At 41.0% G+C, this 21,218-nt stretch overlaps 1 protein-coding gene across 1 annotated transcript in view; it reads left to right on the forward strand.

Annotated features, from left to right (window-relative positions):
* Positions 1-21,218, forward strand: part of SLC5A1 (solute carrier family 5 member 1) — an 84,532-nt gene that overhangs the window by 24,824 nt on the left and 38,490 nt on the right. The window contains exons 3-10 of the mRNA XM_059409910.1: positions 1,025-1,129; positions 1,745-1,804; positions 3,517-3,621; positions 16,037-16,142; positions 17,291-17,371; positions 18,605-18,825; positions 19,055-19,190; positions 20,614-20,721. Of these exons, the coding sequence (XP_059265893.1) occupies positions 1,025-1,129; positions 1,745-1,804; positions 3,517-3,621; positions 16,037-16,142; positions 17,291-17,371; positions 18,605-18,825; positions 19,055-19,190; positions 20,614-20,721 (922 nt within the window). The remainder of the gene's footprint in view (positions 1-1,024; positions 1,130-1,744; positions 1,805-3,516; positions 3,622-16,036; positions 16,143-17,290; positions 17,372-18,604; positions 18,826-19,054; positions 19,191-20,613; positions 20,722-21,218) is intronic.

Raw genomic sequence — 21,218 nt, forward strand, 5'->3', positions numbered from 1 at the left:
TATATATATATATATCTTGAAAAATTCAGTGTTTTGGGAGACAAACCATAAGTGACTCTTAGTCTCACAAAACAAACTGAGGGTTGCTGGGGGGAGGGGGATTGGGAGAAGGGAGGTGGGGTTATGGACATTGGGGAGGGTATGTGCTTTGGTGAGTGCTGTGAAGCGTGTAAACCTGGCGATTCACAGACCTGTACCCCTGGGGATAAAAATATATTATACGTTTATAAAAAATAAAAAATTAAAAAAAAATGCAGTGTTTTGTGCATGTGTCCGTGGGGTCTAGGAGACCTTTATAAAAAATAAAAAATAAAAATACTATATTGTTTTAGAGAGTTATTATTAGTAGCATCTCATGTTACTTGGGGGCACATGGGATCATAGAATTTAAAAAAATTTTTTATTTAAATTCCATTAACATATAATGTAATATTGGTTTCAGAGGTAGAGGCCAGTGATTCATCAGTCTTATATAATATCCAGTGGGGATCATAGAATTTAATAATTAGGAATCATTTGTTCTACCCCTTGCCTTCTCTAATAAGTAAGAGGACTAAGGCCCAGAGACTTCCTTTTAATGAGTCCTTTTATCAAAACTGTCCACATTTACTGAAAGTCAGTTTGGTCAGGGTCATATGTCAGAAGTGTTGAGGACACAGAGATGAATGGCATGGGGCCTGCTTATGAGCAGACAACCTCTTGGAAGTCTTATAAGGAAAGCTCAGTGGGCTGTGGGTCCTCTTTGTTATTGGCCATTGGATTGACAAAGGATCCACAGATAATCTACTTAGGGGATACACACTGCTTCTTCCCCAATCCTCTCTTTTTCATCTTCACTATTACCCAAGACCCCACATCCACCTTGTGCATCAGTGGTCTCTACAGACATACAGTCAAGTTTCCAGCCTGCCTCTGCTCTTTCTTGTCCTTCTTGTGGGTGATATGCCTCTTCTCTGTTTAGTCTACCTTTGAGTGTCCTGGTGGAGCATAGAGTCCTTACCAGACTTTCTCTTTGTGTTTCCAGATTGGAGCATCTCTCTTTGCCAGTAACATTGGAAGTGGCCACTTTGTGGGGCTGGCCGGGACAGGAGCTGCTGCAGGCATTGCCATGGGAGGCTTTGAATGGAATGTGAGTAACATCAGAGACACTGGGTCTTGGAGGTGGAAGGAAGTTTAGCAGTCAGCCAGTTCAGTCTGTTCTTGGAGATGCTCTAAGTGTTAGGGAATCAACCAGGGCCTCCCTCTGATGTAGATGGAAAAGGGGCATAGCTTCAGGAGCTCCATGGTCCCATTCCACTTCCACCAGAGTAGTGTGAGAAAACTATAATGATATAATGGCAATAGTATTTTTTTCTTCTTTTAAAAATCCAAGTCCTCTTATACCCTTTTGGCCATATTGGAGGTTTTGAAATTCTTACCACCAGATTTCCATTATCATTATTATTATTATTATTTGAAAGTTCTCTAAGTAGTATTTTACTCCTTGTAAACCTGAGAAGAGGCCAAAGGGGCTATGTTGTCAATGGCGGCCCCCTGGGGTCCCTCTGCTATTGCCCAACTACCATTCCTATGGGCCAATCAGGCAGCAAAGGCCTCTTTCATTTTCTGATGGCCACTTGGGGAGTTGTCCCCAGAGCCCCAAGAGAATATGCTTGGTGATTTTCCTGTAGTAATTGAGGGCAGATAGCAGAATGGGCTAAGGTTCCTCCTGGTTTGATTCTACCTATTGTTTTGTTTGTTTCAGGCACTGATTTGGGTGGTTGTCTTGGGCTGGGTGTTTGTTCCCATTTACATTAAGGCTGGGGTAAGTATCTCCTCTGTTATTCCATTTCATGCAGTATATATATATATATATATATATATATACACACACACACACACACACACACACACACATACATACACACACACACACCCCACACCCACATATATATAATACAAATATATTATTATTATTATATATTATATTATATTATAATACAAATATATTATTATATTATTATAATATATAATATATAACATATTATTATGTATTATATATAATATAAATATTATATATAATATGTATCTCACACACACACATACATACATACACACACACACCCCACACCCACATATATATAATACAAATATATTATTATTATTATATATTATATTATATTATAACACAAATATATTATTATATTATTATAATATATAATATATAACATATTATTATGTATTATATATAATATAAATATTATATATAATATGTATCTCACACACACACACACATATACACACACATACAGTATGAGCTCCATCCTCCTGAAAGACAAAGGAGACTTGGAGACTTTATAGCATAAGTGGCAGAGAACACCTGTGGCTTGGTTCTCTTTTCCAGGATATAAAATTTTTTTTTTTTAAAGATTTTATTTATTTATTTGACAGAGAGAGAGATCACAAATAGGCAGAGAGACAGAGATTATTTATTTGACAGACATCACAAGTAGGCAGAGTCAGGCAGAGAGAGATGAGGAGAAGCAGGCTCCCTGCTGAGCAGAGAGCCCTATGCGGGACTTGATCCCAGGCCCCTGGGATCATGCCCTGAGCCGAAGGCAGAGGCTTAACCCACTGAGCCACCCAGGCGCCCCAGGTTATAAAATTTTTGACCACTTTTAGGGACATTCAACAGATCCACTCAGCCATGACTTGACTGTCTAAGAAGGCCCCTAAACAACCTCATTCTATGCAGCGCCCTCTTAAGCATCACATCCCTTCACCTTGGGTCTACACTTGCAAGACACTGCCATGCATTTGCTCATGTGTGCCTCTGCTCCTGGAAGGGAAGCAGCATGTGAAAAGAACTGTATTTCCCTTTCAGTAGCTCTTGCAGCTGCTACTCAACTATTGAATGCGTGCTAAGTCTCTTGATTAAATATCTCTGACATTTTACACAAGACAGCTTTGGTGGTATCTGTTTAGTGAGATATAATGAATACCTACATTAGGAGCTGAAAGCAATACAGAAGGAACACAGGACAGACTCCACATCTTTTGGAGGCTTATGGACTATTGGTGACATGTGTGTGATCCCAGAAGACAGCAGACTCAGGGTTGAGTGAGTGAGACAGAAGTATAGTCAGAATTTGCAGAAAGGAACTGGGAGAAAAGTTGAGCAGGACTGCACTGACAATCTTTGGCAAAGCCTGTGTGCAAAGCAGAAGAACCATACACCCAGCCTGGCTACTTGTTCACAGTAGGCACTCTGTGTAAGAATGTATATCTATTTCCTCTTCCTTCAGGGTGAAGATCTGCTTTCTTGGTTAGGTGTTCATGTGTCCATTTAAAACAGTGTCTTTTGAGCATCTTCAGTGTCCTGGGATAATACCCTACCCTTGCAGGGGTAGGGCATATGGGAACAAGTTTGGATTGAAGAATGGGGCCATCTGGCTACCTTACAGATTTCTCTGACCCTTCTTCTTTGAGTCTTCTGGTCAATTTGGCTGATGATTACCTTTCTTACATCCCATGCAGGTGGTGACAATGCCAGAGTACCTGAAGAAACGATTTGGAGGCAAGCGGATCCAGATCTACCTCTCTATTCTGTCCCTGTTACTCTACATTTTCACCAAAATCTCAGTGAGTCTACTGCCCTGGGGACGGGCATTAGCTGTCTCAGAATCTGCCCACTCCTGTTCCTCAGCACATACTGGACCACCAAGGAACAGCAGTATTTGTTTTATTAACTTGGTCCCTTAGGTCTTCTTGCTTCTTAAGGTAAAGTCCTATTTCATGCATCAAGAAGTCAACATAGGAACTCCTTACACTCCATCATGTGGAAGGTTAAAAACATAAACAGGCTCGAGTTTCAGTGAAAACTGTTCTTAATAGAACACTGAAAGGAAATTAGCAGTATCTAAGGGCTGGTTCCAACCTTGTAGTTAGCTGTGAGCCTTTGTGCTTGAAGGGATCAGAATCTGGCTTTGGTGATGTTTCTAATACACTTAAACAAGGCCAGTCAGTGACAACTCTTGAAGGGACTTCAGAAATTCTGCCTCTTCTTTTTGGGACAGAGAAATGAAAACTGGGAACTGAAAATACTTGCACAGGATCCTGAATCAAGAGTAGAACCCAAACTTCTGGCTCCACCTCTCTGTCCTTTTCATTGCACGAGGCTTTTCCTCTTTTTTTAATCTTTTTTTCCCCCCTGATGTTGCTCATGCTTTTTGTGTCATTTCTAAGAATCCATTGCCAAATCCAAGGGTTGAGAGAAAAGTGGCATTTTCTGAGACCACATAGGGTGTTACAAAGCACTCACTGCTCTATCAGAGGAGTTTTCTCATTGACTATGATCAGTTTTCCTGTCCTTCCCTATTCCTTGTCCTTCCAAAGGTAAGACTGGATCAATCTCAGCATCTTGGAAAGATCTTTCCTGGATGAAATTTGAGTCAGGTTGGATCTGAAATTAGCCTTCTGCTCTAGCTATGTAGCGTGCTGAAAAAATAGCTGCTATTGCTTTTATTTTCGGGGTCACTTAAAGCCAAGACAAGAGCAATATTAAATAACATTTGCAATTTTATTTATTTTGGAAAATTTCAAACATATACACCCAGAGATAGAATAGTATAATGAACACTAATGGACCAATACTTATCATTCAGCTTTAACAATGACTATCATTTTGTCATTCTTGTTCATCTATTTCTTCTACATTTTCCTCCCAGCAGTACTTTAAGTCAAATCCCAGACATTATGTCATTTTGCTATGAATTTTTCAGAATACAGCTTTGCCTTTTGAAAAACATAACCATTGTGCTATTATCACATAGCAAAATCCAAGGGAATTTTCTAATTTAGGTGTTTTAATACCTGGTCCATATCCAGATTTTCCTGATTATATAAAAAAGGTCTTCTTACAGTTGATTTGTTTGAACCAGAATCTAAATGAAGTATATACATTGTATTTGACTATACTTTCTTTAAAGGAAATATCTATATCTTCAACTTAACATAATTATTTTTTTCTTCTATGCCATTACCTCCCAGCCCTAGTCTGGACCTACAGGCACATACTTTTTTTTTTTTTTTTAATTGGGTTGTTTTTCTTTTTTTGCTGTTGAATTGAAAGAATTCTTTTTTTAAATATGATTTTTAATTTTTCAATTAACATATAATGTGTTATTAGCCCCAGGGTTACAGATCTGTGAATCGCCAGGTTTACATACTTCACAGCACTCACCATAGCACATACCTTTCCCAATGTCCATAACTCTACCACCCTCTCCCTACCTGCCCCCCTGAAGCAACCCTCAGTTTGTTTTGTGACTAAGAGTCTTTTACAGTTTGTCTCCCTCCCCATCCCATCTTGTTTCATTTATTCTTTTCCTGCCCCCCAAACCTCCCACATTGCCTCTCAACTTCCTCATATCAGGGAGATCATATGATAATTGTCTTTCTCTGATTGACTTATTTTGCTAAGCATAATACCCTCTAGTTCCATCCATGTTGTCGCAAATGGCAAGATTTCATTTCTTTTGATGGCTGCATAGTATTCCATTGTATACATATACCACATCTTCTTTATCCATTCCTCTGCTGATGGACATCTAGGTTCTTTCCATAGTTTGGCTATTGTGGACATTCCTGCTATAAACATCCAGGTGCATGTGCCCCCTTGGATCACTACATTTGGATCCTTAGGGTAAACACCCAGTAGTGCGATTGGTGGGTTGTAGGGTAGCTCTATCTTCAACTTCTTGAGGAACTTCCATGCTGTTTTCCAGAGTGGTTCCACCAGCTTGCATTCCCACCAACAGTGTAGGAGGGTTCCCCTTTCTCTGCATCCTTGGCAGCCTCTGTCATTCCCTGACTTGTTAATATTAGTCATTCTGACTGGTGTGAGGTGGTATCTCATTGTGGTTTTGATTTGTGTTTCCCTGATGCCGAGTGATGTGGAGCACTTTTTCACGTGTCTGTTGGCCATCTGGATGTCTTCTTTTGCAGAAATGTCTGTTCATGTCCTCTGCCCATTTCTTTTTCTTTTTTTAAAAAAATTTTTATTTTTTATAAACATATATTTTTATCCCCAGGGATGCCCATTTCTTGATTGGATTATTTGTTCTTTGGGTGTTGAGTTTGATAAGTTCTTCATAGATTTTGGATATTAGCCCTTTATCTGATATGTCGTTTGCAAATATATTCTCCCATTCTTTCAGTTGTCTTTTGGTTTTGTTAACTGTTTGCTTTGCTGTGCAAAAGCTTTTGATCTTGATGAAGTCCCAATAGTTCATTTTTGCCCTTGCTTCCCTTGCCTTTGGTGATGTTCCTAGGAAGAAGTTGCTGCGGCTGGGTCAAAGAGGTTGCTGCCTGTGTTCTCCTCAAGGATTTTGATGGATTCCTTTCTCACATTGAGGTCCTTCATCTGTTTTGAGTCTATTTTCATGTGTGGTGTAAGGAAATGGTCCAGTTTCATTTTTCTGCATGTGGCTGTCCAATTTTCCCAACACCATTTGTTGAAGAGACTGTCTTTTTTCCATTGGACATTCTTTCCTGCTTTGTTGAAGATTAGGTTACCACAGAGTTGAGGGTCTATTTATGGGCTCTCTATTCTGTTCCATTGATCTATGTATCTATTTTTATTCCAGCACCATACTGTCTTGATGATGACAGCTTTGTAATAGAGCTTGAAGTCTGGGATTGTGATGCCACCAACCTGGCTTTCTTTATCAATACTCCTCTGGCTATTCGAGGTCTTTTCTGGTTCCATATAAATTTTAGGATTATTTGTTCCATTTCTTTGAAAAAAATGGATGGGATTTTGATAGGGATTGCATTAAAAGTATTCTCTATATGTTCTAGGTACTAGACCCTTATCAGATAAAGGATTTGCAAATATTCCACTCCCCCGCCACGCCCTGCATGCTGTGGGTTTTCTTTTCATTTTCTTTTTAAAATTTATTTATTTAATTAATTATTTTTAATTTAATTTAATTTTTTCAGTGTTCTAAGATTCATTGTTTATGTACCACACCCTGCCCTCCATGCAAATTCTATAATGTCCTTTGAGACACAAAAGTTTTAAATCTTGATGAAGTTCACATCTATTTTTATTTTTGTTGTTTATGCTTTTAGTGTCATTTCTAGGAATCCATTGCCAAATCCAAGATCATGAAGATTGACTCCTCTATTTTCACTGAAGAGGTTCAAGTTCACGCATGTCCAGTTCTTTCAACACCTTTGTTGAAGAGACTATTTCTTTTTCTTTTTTTTTTGTTTTTAATTTTTAGCATAACATTATTCCTTATTTTTGCACCACACCCAGTGCTCCATGCAATCTGTGCCCTCTCTAATAGCCACCACCTGGTTCCCCCAACCTCCCACCCCCCGACACTTCAAAACCCTCAGATTATTTTTCAGAGTCCATAGTCTCTCATGGTTCACCTCCCCTTCCAATTTCCCCCAACTCCCTTCTCCTCTCCATCTCCCCTTTTCCTCCGTGCTATTTGTTATGCTCCACAAATCAGTGAAACCATATGATAATTGCCTCATTGAATGGTCTTGCACATACATTTCTATACCACTCAATGTAAACATGCTTTTGCCTATAAGGCTGATAGAACTTTGTCTTGGAGTTGGGACTGATTCCCAGAGTACTACTTCCTCCTTGCCCAGCTTTTTGACTCAAACCACTACTGCTCTTGACTGGTGCCTATGCGTTTTGCCAGCAATGTGATGATTTTACCACCTTCAGTTTCTTCTCCCCTCCTTCAGGGTTAGTCTTTAGTTATAAGATGAAGATGCTGGGCTTTTTAGTGCTATGTCATTAGATATCAATGTGCAGAGCCTAGATTCAGAAATGCTGTGAGGGGTGGAGAAATCAGGCTTCCTGACGTAGAGAAGAGCAGATGTAAGAGGAGGAAAAGGAATGTAAGCGGGGAGGAAGAGGAGGTTACTCTGGAGCTAGGTGGGGATTGGCAAGGGAACTGCTCCTTGGTTCAGCTTGTGAGGTGGCACCTGTCTAATGAGGGTGTAGAGGAGGCTACTGGGATTCCCCTTCTTTGAATCAAGTCTTCTCCAAGTCCACAGTTCAAGCGGGTAAAATCTGTTGACTAGTTGCCATGTAAGGGTACTCTTTATCCTTGGAGCTGGTGTGGGGTAGTCATATAAATAAACTAAATACCCAATCTCTCTCATTGCCTTCCAATCACCTCATCTATTGTTCAGGTTACTGATTAAACCTTCTGTGACTTGGGAACCCCCAGATAGCTGAGGGGCAGTCTTGCTTAGCTCACGTCCTGATGGAGCTCATTCCCCACCAGTCAGCCTTTTCTGAATTTTGGTTTTGAAAAGTACTTGGTACAGGTTGCTCCTTCTCTGCATGATTTCTGGGCCTCCTTGCTGGAAGCTTTGCCCAGAATCTTACATTCTCCACCTGCTACGCAGAGGCAGCAATCTTTTGAATAATGTGTAAGAAGGATGATAGCTGCCTTTTATTTAATGTTGGTCTCTTTGCTTAGATTCTGATAGAGGTTTTACTTATTTCATCTCCAGTTTACATGAGCATTGATAAGATAACTGAGCCTCAGAGAAGTTAGATAATTTGTCTCAAATCACATAGCAAGTGTGTGGCAAAACCAGGATTGGAACCCATGTCTTTCTAGTCCCAGAGTCTGTGTTCTTCTCACAGTTCTGCTCTATGTTTGGATGCACAGCATGATGGATTGGGATTGATCATCTAGTGCTATGTCCTATGCTCTCATTTTATAGCTGGAGAAACAGGTCCCAAGAAAGGAAGGGACTCTGTGGGGTTAAAGAGTAGCAGAACTATGAACAGCAGGGTAACTGTTATTGACACAAAATCTTTGGCATTATGTGGTTCCTGACTTCTAAATTTTTCATTCCTTTATTACAGGGTCTGTTAAAATTCAAGACCTTGGGAAAAATTAAGATAGCCAGTTAAATGACCTTACAATATGAACAAGTTTCTAAGAGTATGGATTTGAGAGGACTGTGAGGAGAGAACATTGACTGCACACTGGTATATGAAGGATCTGAAGGAGGGACATTTAGGCAGGGGGAGAAGGAGGGAAAGGTTGACACGTGAGACTTTATCTTTATAAGTTTGGCTTACTTCAGGTTCATCATGAGTCATAGAGCACGAAATCATTAAAATAATTACACTGATGTTGAATGTACCTCCTAGGAACTCACATTAAGATACACATGGAATCAAAGTTCATGGACAAAAGAAAATAATTGTTAGCGAACAAAGTAAGATACGTATTTATATTGCACACAAAGATTAATCAGTCTTGTTGGGTGTATGTAGAGGCATGGACAATTTGTGATGGGCAAGAAAGAAGAAGGGTGGCCCTGTGAGATCCAAGTCTCCCAGGAAGTCTTCAGAGAGGATATAGGGATTCAATGTATGTGTAATTGATAGGAGAGAAAAATCATTTCAGTTGGAGAGCCCAGATATAACCCAGCCACTGAGCAGCAGTGGTGTGGAATCTTGACTATGGCCACCATCTTGTGGCTAGGTTTTGGACTCTAAGACTCAGATTTGATTATTTCTCCATGTACTCCTCTGAATTTTATTGGCTCTCTGCTGTCCCCTTCCTGGAACCCTGCCTTATCAAGTTCTGGATGCATTTTGTTCTATAGAATTTCCCAGTATCATGTATCTTATTTAAGTGTGCGCAATCACTTGAGATAAGCCTCAGATTTTATGAATTACATGTGATGACTGAATGTCCCTGTTTATATTTCCTGGGGCTGTTAACATGACTGCAATAAACTTTTACAGCAACTCCACTGTCCATTTTGGATCCTTGAGTGAAAATAAGAGCTTTGGCTTTTACTTAAGGTTTGAATACTCATTACCTGAGCCATTTGCTTTCACAAATGAAAAGAGAAATTTGAGCAATGTGGCTCTCCATCTCAAATGTCGTTGCCAGGCAGGATTTATTGGGTGCTCAGATATAACTCGGACCAGAATGGGCTGCAAAGCAAACATATAAAATCATAGGATCTCAAAGCGTCAGACAAGTAATCTATGCAAGTCTCATGGTCAGAGACTCAATTACTCTTAAGAGGTTTCCCAACTGAATCTGTAATTTTATTATTCCCCATGAGTCTCATGGACATTGTTCAGACAACTTTTCACCAAAGGGATGGGAATAAAGCCTTTGAGCTGAATCCAACTGCCTGTTTTTGTAAATATAGTTTTTTTTTAAACAGTTTATTTATTTGAGAGAGAGAGAGAGAGTGTGAGTGAGTGCAGAAGCAGCAGGGAGAGTCTGAGAGAGGAGGAGAAGCAGACTCTCCACTGAACAGGAAGCCTTACTTGGGGCTCAATCCCAGAACCCTGATATCATTCCTTGAGCCAAAGGCAGATACTCAACTGACCGAGCCAACCAGGTGCCCCTGTAGATATAGTTTTATTGGAACATGGCCACACTGATTTGATGTATTATCTATGGCTGCTTTCATGCATCAACTTCAGAACTGAGCAGGTTGGACAGAGACTATATGGTATTTAAAACCTAAAACGTTTATTACCTGAAACTTTATAGAAAATGCTTGCTGAACTTTGGTCTAGAATATGGTAATTTCTATTTCAAGTTGGTTTTGCTTAGCAGCATTGGGGAAATTTGCTTATTTCCTTCCTTCCTTCCTTCCTCCTTGCTTTTTTCTTTATTAAGGGCTAAGAGAAATTTAGAGAATGAGCAATCTGGGAAGAGCTGTGAAACAAATGGTCTCATAGGATTATAGGAGAGTTCTTTACTATCATGCTGGTGGTATATGTCCTTAATCATTCTCCTACTTATATAAATAAAAAAATAACAAAATGCTTCAAACATACAGAAAAGTACAAAGACTAATGTAGCAAATACCCCCACCCTGATTCTATAGATCTTAAAAAACTCTTCATTTTTAAAAGGAAACAAATAAAATATTACAGATATTATGGAAGACTTATTTCTACCCTTCTTTTTTAAAAAAGATTTTATTTTTAAAATTTCTTTTCAGTGTTCCAGAATTCATTGTTTATGCACCACACCCAGTGCTCCATGCAATATGTGCCCTTCATAATACCCACCACCAGGCTTACCCAATCTCTCATCCCCCTCCTCTCCAAAACCCTCAGTTTGTTCTTCAGATTTTATTTATTTATTGGAGAGAGAGAGAGAGAGAGAGTGAGCACAAGAGGGGGAGGGGCAGAGGGAGAAAGAGAAGCAGACTCCTTGTTGAGCAGGGAGCCTGATGTGGGGCTCAATCCCAGGACCTTGGGATTTTGACTTGAGCCAAAGGCATACACTTAATTGACTGAGCCACACAGGCTCCCCTATATCTACCCATCTTGATCCTGTTTCCTTCTTTATTAAAAGTTATACATGTCTTAAACTTACTGTGTTTTCCTCTGGTCTGCTTTTATATTTTTACTACCTATATATGTATATTTATATACCCATAAGGAATATAATGTGTGTTAAAGTTTTTGCTCTCCCCACTTTTGAAACTATAAGAAAGATGGGACAGGAGTATTTAAAAAAGTCTAGAGTGGAAAAGCCTCCTTAATCCCATGACTCTAATACAGATATTTCATATTGTTTCTTTGCCCTTATGTGTGATTTCTTTTATAGAATTACAGTCAGAACATGGGGGCTTAAGTGGGTAGGAGAAGAATAAATGAAACAAGATGGGATTGGGAGGGAGACAAACCATAAGTGACTCTTAATCTCACAAAACAAACTGAGGGTTGCTGGGGGGAGGGGGTTTGGGAGAAGGGGGTGGGATTATGGACATTGGGGAGGGTATGTGCTTTGGTGAGTGCTGTGAAGTGTGTAAACCTGGTGATTCACAGACCTGTACCCCTGGGGATAAAAATATATGTTTATAAAAAAAAAAAGAATTGCAGTCAGAATGTGCATACCATTTGTCATCTTTCTTCCCCATCTTAGCATCAAACTGTATACATTTTTCCATGTTTCCATCTTCAAAATTATTATTTTGAGGGGATGTGAACTTAATGATTGATACATAATTTTCAGCAAGACATTTAGAAATTTTCTGGTGGACCAAAAGCTCTCAACAGTGGTCACTGTTGGTCCAAGTGATGGAAGTAAGGACACTTTTACTTTTCAGTGTATAACTTTCTGGGCTGTTGTCCCCCCTGACTATACTCATAAGTTATTTTATTTTAAAAGTAAGTAAAAAATGTTTTTTTAAACAATAAAAGATCTTGCTCTCTGCAGAAAATATTCCAGAAAAGAGAAATTTTACCTTTTAGTGTTGTGGGAAAGTCACTGGATTTGGACACAAAGAGCCGGATTTTAGCTATTGAGTTTGTCATTAATTTTGTGTCTCTCATCTGTAGAGTAGAGCCAATATATTTGTCCTATTACCTTGTCTTGGGGATCAAAACAATGAATGTACCTGAAAACATTTGGTAAATTCCCTGGTTATGGGGGAAAAAAAACCTAGTGAAGCTAGAAAAGCTCAGGCACCTAGGATTCAAAGACTAGTATCAGAGCATCTGGGTTAATGTGAGCTTAGGTATGGCCAGTATCCTGAGTCACTCCTCCTGGCTTTTAGAGTTCTAAGGGAAGAATTTATTCCTGAGGTTAGATGTATAATCAATAAGTGGGGCCCCCCCCTTTTAAAAAATTTTTAAAATTTATTTTCAGCATAACAGTATTCATTGTTTTTATACCACACCCAGTGCTCCATGCAATCTGTGCCCTCTCCAATACCCATCACCTGATTCCCCCAACCTCTCACCCCCTGCCCCTTCAAAACCCTCAGATTATTTTTCAGAGTCCATAGTCTCTCATGGTTCACCTCTCCTTCCAATTTCCCTCAACTCCCTTCTCCTCTCTATCTCCCCTTGTCCTCCATGCTATTTGTTATGCTCCACAAATCAGTGAAACCATATGATAATTGACTTTCTTGCTTGACTTATTTCACTCAGCATAATCTCTTCCAGTCCTGTCCATGTTGATACAAAAGTTGGGTATTCATCCTTTCTGATGCAGGCATAATACTCCATAGTGTATATGGACCACATCTTCCTTATCCATTCGTCTGCTGAAGGGCATCTTGGTTCTTTCCACAGTTTGGCAACCGTGACCATTGCTGCTATAAACATTGGGGTACAGATGGCCATTCTTTTCACTACCTCTGTATCTTTGGAGTAAATACCCAATAGTGCAATGGCAGGGTCATAGGGAAGTTCTATTTTTAATTTCTTGAGGAATCTCCACACTGTTCTCCAAAGAGGCTGCACCAACTTGCATTCTCACCAACAGTGTAAGAGGGTTCCCCTTTCTCCACATTACCTCCAACACATGTTGTTTCCTGTCGTGCTAATTTTGGCCATTCTAACTGGTGTAAGGCGGTATCTCAATGTGGTTTTAATTTGACTCTCCCTGATGGCTAGTGATGATGAACATTTTTTCATGTGTCTAATAGCCATTTGTATGTCTTCATTGGAGAAGTGTCTGTTCATATCTTCTGCCCATTTTTTTATATGATTGTCTGTTTTGTGTGCATTGAGTTTGAGGAGTTCTTTATAGATCCTGGATATCAACCTTTTGTCTGTACTGTCGTTTGCAAATATCTTCTCCCATTCCATGGGTTGCCTCTTTGTTTTGTTGACTGTTTCCTTTGCTGTGCAGAAGCTTTTGATTTTGATGAAGTCCTAAAAGTTCATTTTCACTTTTGTTTCCTTTGCCTTTGGAGACATATCTTGAAAGAAGTTGCTGTGACTGATATCAAAGAGGTTACTGCCTATGTTCTCCTCTAGGATTCTGATGGATTCCTGTCTCACGCTGAGGTCTTTTATAATAAATCGGACCCCTTTAAATGAGATAACTTTTTGTGATTTTACAGAGGCATGGAGGGGAGGGTTCAGCATTATGAATACTCATTCCAATTCCTATGGCTCAGTGTGCAGACGCAGGACAGAGTGGCCATTTCACCTTTAGCGAAGCTGATGTGCAGCTGGAGGTCCTTTCTTCCTCTCTGGCTATAGAGGATAGGATGGAACAGATTCAGGACCTGGGAGGGGAATGCTTTCTTTGGCTACAGGGCTTTCCCACTTCCAGCCACTGAGTATCATAAGCACTCAGAGTCAGAGCTTCTTACTTTAAAGATGAGAACACAGAGACATGGAGAGGTGAAATGTTTTATCTAAGGTCAGGCCTATAATGGCAGCACTGGTGTTACAACCCAGATCCTCTGACCACTAGCCTTTGTGTGTATGTGTGTTTTCTCTTTCTAAGTCACCATTCTCTCCTTACCTTCTGACTCTGCATCTCCTCCTCCACCAAGAAAGACAATGATATTAGGTCTCCTGGGGCTAGAGAATCTGCAGGGGAGCTAAGAAACCAGTCCTCAGAAGACCTGTCTTGGGAGAGGGAGTTGTGCATTAGCATAAAAGCTTGGAGTTGGTGTGAGGCAGTCTCTCTGCCAACTAATAGAGGCAGAGAATAGGAGATGCGATTGGTGGGGAGCTGAGCCATTGGAGGGCCCCAAGGAGCTTAAGGAGGCTAAGATTGGAGAGGAGATGCAAGGGCATCTTTCCCAGGGTTATGACCTGGTGGCCCTTTACACACCCTGAAACATATTAGGTTTTATGCAACAAAACAGCTTGTTCATTGCATCTAGGGGATGTCTATTTTCTTTCATACTTAGCAATTTGGAAATAAAAGATTTACCATGATCCTCCCTTAATACTAACTACCTGTCCTGGTAGTATTTTGGAGCTGCTATGAAAATTCATTTTGGGTGATTCTGGTACTCTCTATTTGGTTTAAATTAGCAGCTCACCATCCTGTCAGGTAGAAGGTTTTTTATTGGATTATATGAGGCAGGGAGGAGAAAGAGAACTGCATCAAGAACATAACTGGTGAATTTGGGGGTGAAGAGGAAACAATTCTTTCTAAAGTTTCATGAGATAATCTAGCTAAAAGCACCTAGAATCAAGCCTGCCATATAAGAGATTCTTGGTGATGTTCTTGTGTTTGAGTCAAGGTGGACTCCATTTGGGTTGAGAAGATAAAACTGATGTTGCTGAAGTTTCTCTCCATTCCAGAGTATGGGTGGGTTTTCCTTCTCATGGACTCTTTAGTACCTGTTTTTGGGAATAGGTCTAATAAACCTTTGCACACTGAGGTGTAAATGATGAAGAATAGCTTAGATCAGCAGTCTACAAGTGGGTTAGGAGGAACTTCAAGGTGTTAATAGTTATTCCTTGGCAAACAAAGTTCTATAGTTAAATAAGTTTGTGAAGAGTCATGTTACCCTCCTGGGGAGTCATAGTACATACTGTATATTAAAGGCTCAGGAGAGTTGTGTGGTGAGGAAACTGTCTTAACGTTGCTTAAGCATTTTACAGATCTCTGACTAGGGAATCCTTTTTTTCCGCCCATGGGATATCTATTATCATCTTGAATAAAGCCTGTTGAGAAACTTAGGAATAGAACATGGCTCTGAGGAGTTTCTGTGTTTTTTTTTTAATTAAAAAAATTTTTTTTTCTGGTAAGAACACTTAACATGCTATCTGTCCTTTTGACAAATTTTAAGTATAAAATACATTATTGTTGACTATAGGCACAATGTTGTGTGGCAGATCTCTAGAGCTTATTCATTGTACTTAACTGAAACTTTATGCCTGTTCATTAATAATTCCCCATTTCCTTCTCCCCTCAGCCTCTGATATTCACCATTCTAGTCTTTGATTATACAAATTTGAGTGTTTTAGATAGCTTATATATGTGGAATTGTGTAGTATTTGTATCTCATATTCTTATCCAGAGATAAAAATATGGACATTTAATTGGGGTATTTAACCAAAGGGCGAGAGGGGTGTGAACCAACATTGGGCCCAGAAATCACAGGCATTGACAATACTCAGGAGACATCTTCTGCTACTCACTTCCTTCGTTTGCCTCTTTGTCTTTGCAGCTGAAGTGCCTCAACCAGGCTCTGGGTGCAGCCTGCAGCCAGCTGGCCTCCTTAACCCCTAACTCTGCCTCTTTTCTTCTTCTAGGCAGACATCTTTTCTGGGGCCATATTTATCAACATGGCCTTGGGTCTGGATCTGTACCTGGCCATCTTTCTCTTATTGGCAATCACTGGCCTTTACACAATCACAGGTGAGTCCATACAAATGACTCAGCCAAAGCCCAGGAAAGGAGAAGAAAGTAGGAGACATAGCTTTTCCTCTTGAGGAAGAGAGATACACCCAGGAAACAGTTTTAGGATGGAGTGTTTGTTTAGTCTCAGTGCTCAGACCCTAACAAGTTATATAGGGACCCCAGAAAACTCTAGTGTTGGCTGGAATAGTCAGTGTAACTTCTTCTAGGAAGTGTGGTTGGGACTGGCCTTCCAGGTTGTGGCTAGAAGTTGGTTGAGTTGGGAGAATCAGAGAGGGAGTGCCAGGTACAGGGACAGGGAGAGCAAAGGAATGGAGTCAGGAATGGGCATGGCATGGCGCTGGGGCAGGGTGAGCAAGCAGGTGCATTTAGTTGGAGAAGGATGGTCAATGGGAGGTAGCTGAGGTGGGTGTGTGTGTGGAGTGATAAGTCCAGGTAGTTCAAAAAAGGTCACAGTGCAGGGAGTTTGGAAGCCAGAAGAAGGCCTTGGGTTTGATGAGATAGGCACTGGGAGGCACTGTAGGTGGGAAGGGAGGGAGTGATGCACAAAAAAAGAGATTTAGGAGGAAGACTTGAGAGGTGACTAGAGAAGCTGGTGACAGGAATAGCAGTTGGGGTGTTACTCTGCTCCTGATAGTGGGCCAGGGTCAGCAATGGAATTTACTGCCCAACTGCAGCCCCCCAGTTTTGGGGACAAGAAGTTACTTAAATGGTCTGAGTAAAGAGAGAGCAGACATGCATGGAAGTAGCCTTCAAAAAGCGCTGATTCATTAACACCCTAACACCCTGTAGAGATAGACACTCTTTGCTCTTCCTTGCCTTTGTGGGAGAAAGTTCTTACCAGAGCCATCTCCTTTACGCCTTCTTCTGCCTTCAGTCACATCAAACTCTTCTTCCTCAAATAGGGAGAAACATTCTCCTTTTTCCAAGGTCTTCCCAGCATTTCTGTGAAAAATAAAGGTATAGAAACATGTTGGGTAGTAGATTGCTATAACAAGACAAGGGAGGAAAGGAAAGAAAGGCAGACAGGTGACTGAGAGGTGTGCTCAGAGGATGTGCAGAGGGAGAGGGGCAGGGAGTGGGCAAAAGACAGACACAGGTGTTCCTCCTATGTGAGGTCACATGTATTATTTCCTTTGCCTGTTTAGGGGGCTTGGCAGCTGTGATTTACACGGACACTTTGCAGACGGCGATCATGCTGGTGGGGTCTTTTATCCTCACTGGGTTTGGTAAGTGGGGCTGGGGCAGACTGAGGAGGCAGGGAGGCAGAAACAGGCCTAGGGAGAAAAAAAGCAAGTGTAGCATCCCTGCTTGCTGCTGGCCCAGGCAGTGAGCTGGGTATCCTCTGCCCTCCCCAGGGGGGTGGTCAAGCCTGGATTGCCTACCATAGTGAATGTCTGGGGCAACTTCCTCAGCCCTGGGGAGCTCAGTCTGGGCCAGGCTCAGGCAATACCTGGTCCCTGCTGCCCTCTTTAAATGAACTGAGCCAGAAGTCCCCAATGTGGACCTCTGATGTTGTGGTCTGCTCTCCGTGGAGAAAGTGGACAAAAAAGGGATATGTTTAAATATGCATCAGGCTAAATATATTCAATGTTGTATCTTAAACCTTAGATTACATTTTGTCTATATTTGATGTTAAATGTCCTTTATTTTATGAATTGATGATAGTAAGTGATCATTTTCTTATTTATTTCCTTATTTGACAAAATTTAAACAATTAGCCAGTCTATATTGACCCCTGACCCCAACTTTGAAATTTTATTTGTCTATAAAAATCCTAAAGAGAAGACTGGAGACTCTAGATCTAGCGATACTAATTATGGGAGAATCTAAAATGCATTTTTTAAAAAATAGGGCTCATACTCTCTGTGGGTCCTGTGAAGCTTCTTATCTACTCTCTATTCCCTGTTTCCAAGAGCTTCCATTTGATTTTCCCCAGTGACGATGGTGGTGGTAGTGGGTTCTGCAGGACAGAGGCTAGAATGACTTATTCAAGGGCACACAGCAAAGCGGTGGTAGGGTTCTAGACTCCTCCCCCTTTCTCTGTCTATTCTACCACACTTCTGTGACCAGGGATGGTATGGCTGAGTCTGTGGATCTCCAGGTTGCTGTGCAGGATTTTAAAGGCTGTTGCTGACAGTGAAGTGTGAGGGGAAAAACATCTTTGAGTCTTCAAAACCAAAGCCTCTCTTTTAATAAATTCAAATACTTTCCCTTTTTGAAAAGGTCTGTGGTTGGAATACTTTCACACATTACTGCTTTAGACCCTCACAGTCAACCCCCCACCCCAGGAAGCTGGACAGGATTAATAATCCCATTCTATGGATGAGAGAGCTGAGGCCCAGAATAAGAAAGTGACTTGCCCAAGATCACACAGGGAGGATGGTTTCTCAGGCATTCATAGGAAGAAACCTGCATGAAGAGCTGAGAGTTTTAGGTTGCTTGTTGCTGATGTTTTCCAGCTTTTCGCGAAGTGGGAGGGTATGATGCCTTCATGAAAAAGTATATGAAAGCCATTCCAACTGTGGTTACTGCGGAAAACATCACCATCAAAGAAGAATGTTATACACCAAGAGCTGACTCCTTCCACATCTTCCGAGATCCCATCACAGGAGACCTGCCGTGGCCTGGGCTCATCTTTGGGTTGTCCATCCTTGCCCTGTGGTATTGGTGTACAGATCAGGTACCCATGTTGGATGTGTGGGGTGGACAGGGTGTTTCCAGGTCTCTACAGGGACTCTTATCTAAGGCTTGTGGTGTTGGATACAGTAGGGCAGGGCTTATATGGTCTGGGGTCACTGAACCTTGCGACAAGGGAATTCCAAGGACATGTGGGCGGGGAGCTGAAGGTAGCCAGAGAGCAATGAGAGGTCTCTGGCCTGTACCCCTCTCTTACGGGCTTTCCCTGGCAGGTCATTGTGCAACGCTGCCTCTCAGCCAAAAACATGTCTCATGTGAAGGCCGGCTGTATCTTATGTGGGTACATGAAGCTGCTGCCCATGTTCCTCATGGTGATGCCAGGAATGATCAGCCGCATCCTATACACAGGTGATGCCTCTTGCTGGACTCAGCAGCCACTCTCTCCCACTTTCCTCTCTCTGTGTCACTTCTAAAGCCCTGTAGCTTCCTGTTCTTTCTCTTCTGCCCTCTTCTTTTTTTCTTGCCACAATTACCAAATATTATTGTTTCCCCTTTATATAGCAAAAACTTGAGGTCACAGGACCTGTGGGGTTGTCTTCCCTGGTTCCTAACATTGACAATGACTTTAGACCCTTTTGCAAATTTTCTGAAGTTATGATACACCTCCAGCTGCAGTTTCTTCCAACTAATATTTGCTAACTTTTTGCTCAGTCTTCCTCAGGTTCTGGTAGTGTGTACGATGTCTTTAATGTCAAAGGACCCTGGCCAGTCTCTAACCCCGTTTCTTGGGCCATTTCTTTGAAGAGTCCTGAGCCTTGTACTTTACTATCTAGGGTATTAGAGTCTTTTTGACCATTTTGTGGCTTCTTCAGCTTTGCCAGTTGCATTTTTTTGGTCAGCCATCATAGGTCCAAACTGTTTCTTGGAATGTGAAATAATGGCAAAAAAAGAGAGTGCCAGGGAGTAAAACTTTGGTGAGCTCCCAAAATGAAGATAGGACAGTCTGGGGCACTTGCTGCCATTGGCTCCTTTTAGGTATACTCCTATACTGGCTCACCTGTCATGAGAAAAATATTTGTAACTGAATAATTTATATTTGTAACTGAATAATTTATGTTGTAATAATAATATATAATTAAGTTGTAAATTATATATTATATGATTTATATTGTACAACACACACAAAAATATTTGAGATAGTGCTATAATGAATCGGCAGTCTCTATTGAGCAGCACTAAATGATATAACTGTAGTAGGTACCTAATAAATGTTTATTGATTTAATTCTAAAGAAGTTACTGGAATTTTCTCCAAGTCTCTAGATCATTTTCCCTTCCCATATCAGGCTACTTTTTATCTTTCTCTAACCCAGATTTTTCACATTTTGGAAGTATTGCCCAACATCCCCCCACTGAAGTAAAACTGGGTGTTCAATCCTACTTGTAAAAATGCTGCTGCAAATAAACCTCAAATTAGGAGCCATGGGTCACTATGATCATCAGGAGAAACAAGACAATAGTCACTGCTATGTTGTAGGGAGGTCTAGCTAAAGTCTGAAGACTGTGCCCCCTCTCTATCCACCCTGAGCATTGCTTTATTTTCTCCCTCCTCTACCTAAGAACTCTTTTCCCCCAGTCAGATCTTGGATATGGTCATACCAGTAGGGCAGGGGCATGGTGTTGTAGGGCTCAACTTGAAGTTGCACTCTCTGTGGAACCAATTCAGGGCCTTGGGCAGGAATGTCCTGTTTGAAGTCTTATTTTAAGAAAGTGAATCTTGGAAATACTTCCTTGATTTCTGCTTGCTGACATGGCTCTTCATCTTTTCCCAGAAAAAGTTGCCTGCACCGTCCCCTCGGAATGTAAGAAATATTGTGGTACTGAGGTTGGCTGTACAAATGTTGCTTACCCGACGTTGGTGGTGGAGCTCATGCCCGATGGTGAGAGTCATTTTTCTGGAAAAGTCTTTCTTTGGAGGCTGATTTGGCTTCCTCTTTACGTAGATTTCGGTGGCCCTCTGGGGAAAAGCCATTTCTGAGCTTGGGAGCCCAGTAGGGAAGGCTTTCCTCTGGTGTCCTCAGCTTTTGAACACATCTTCCCTCATTGGAAAAGAGACATATGTTTAGGTTGAGCTCTATGAGGTCTAGCATGTGTTCATCAGTCAGGTGTTGGAAAAGAGGTGAAAATGCGCTAGTGAAAAACACAGCTTTTCTGTGCTCATCTAGAAGATCTTTCAGAACTCTCCAACAGACATTAACATGAAAGCTTGAACTAAGTGGAATTTTCCCTTGGAAATGCATTGATATTCCAAGGAAAAACCTGGAGGGAAAGGCAAAGCAGTTTTAACTACAGAATAAGGAAGTTTTAAAAACTTCCCAAAGAGGCAACTTACGGAATGGGTGAAGATTTTATTTGCAAATGACACTACATATAAGGG

Source organism: Mustela nigripes, chromosome 8 (assembly GCF_022355385.1).
Source record: "Mustela nigripes isolate SB6536 chromosome 8, MUSNIG.SB6536, whole genome shotgun sequence".
NCBI lineage: Eukaryota > Metazoa > Chordata > Mammalia > Carnivora > Mustelidae > Mustela > Mustela nigripes.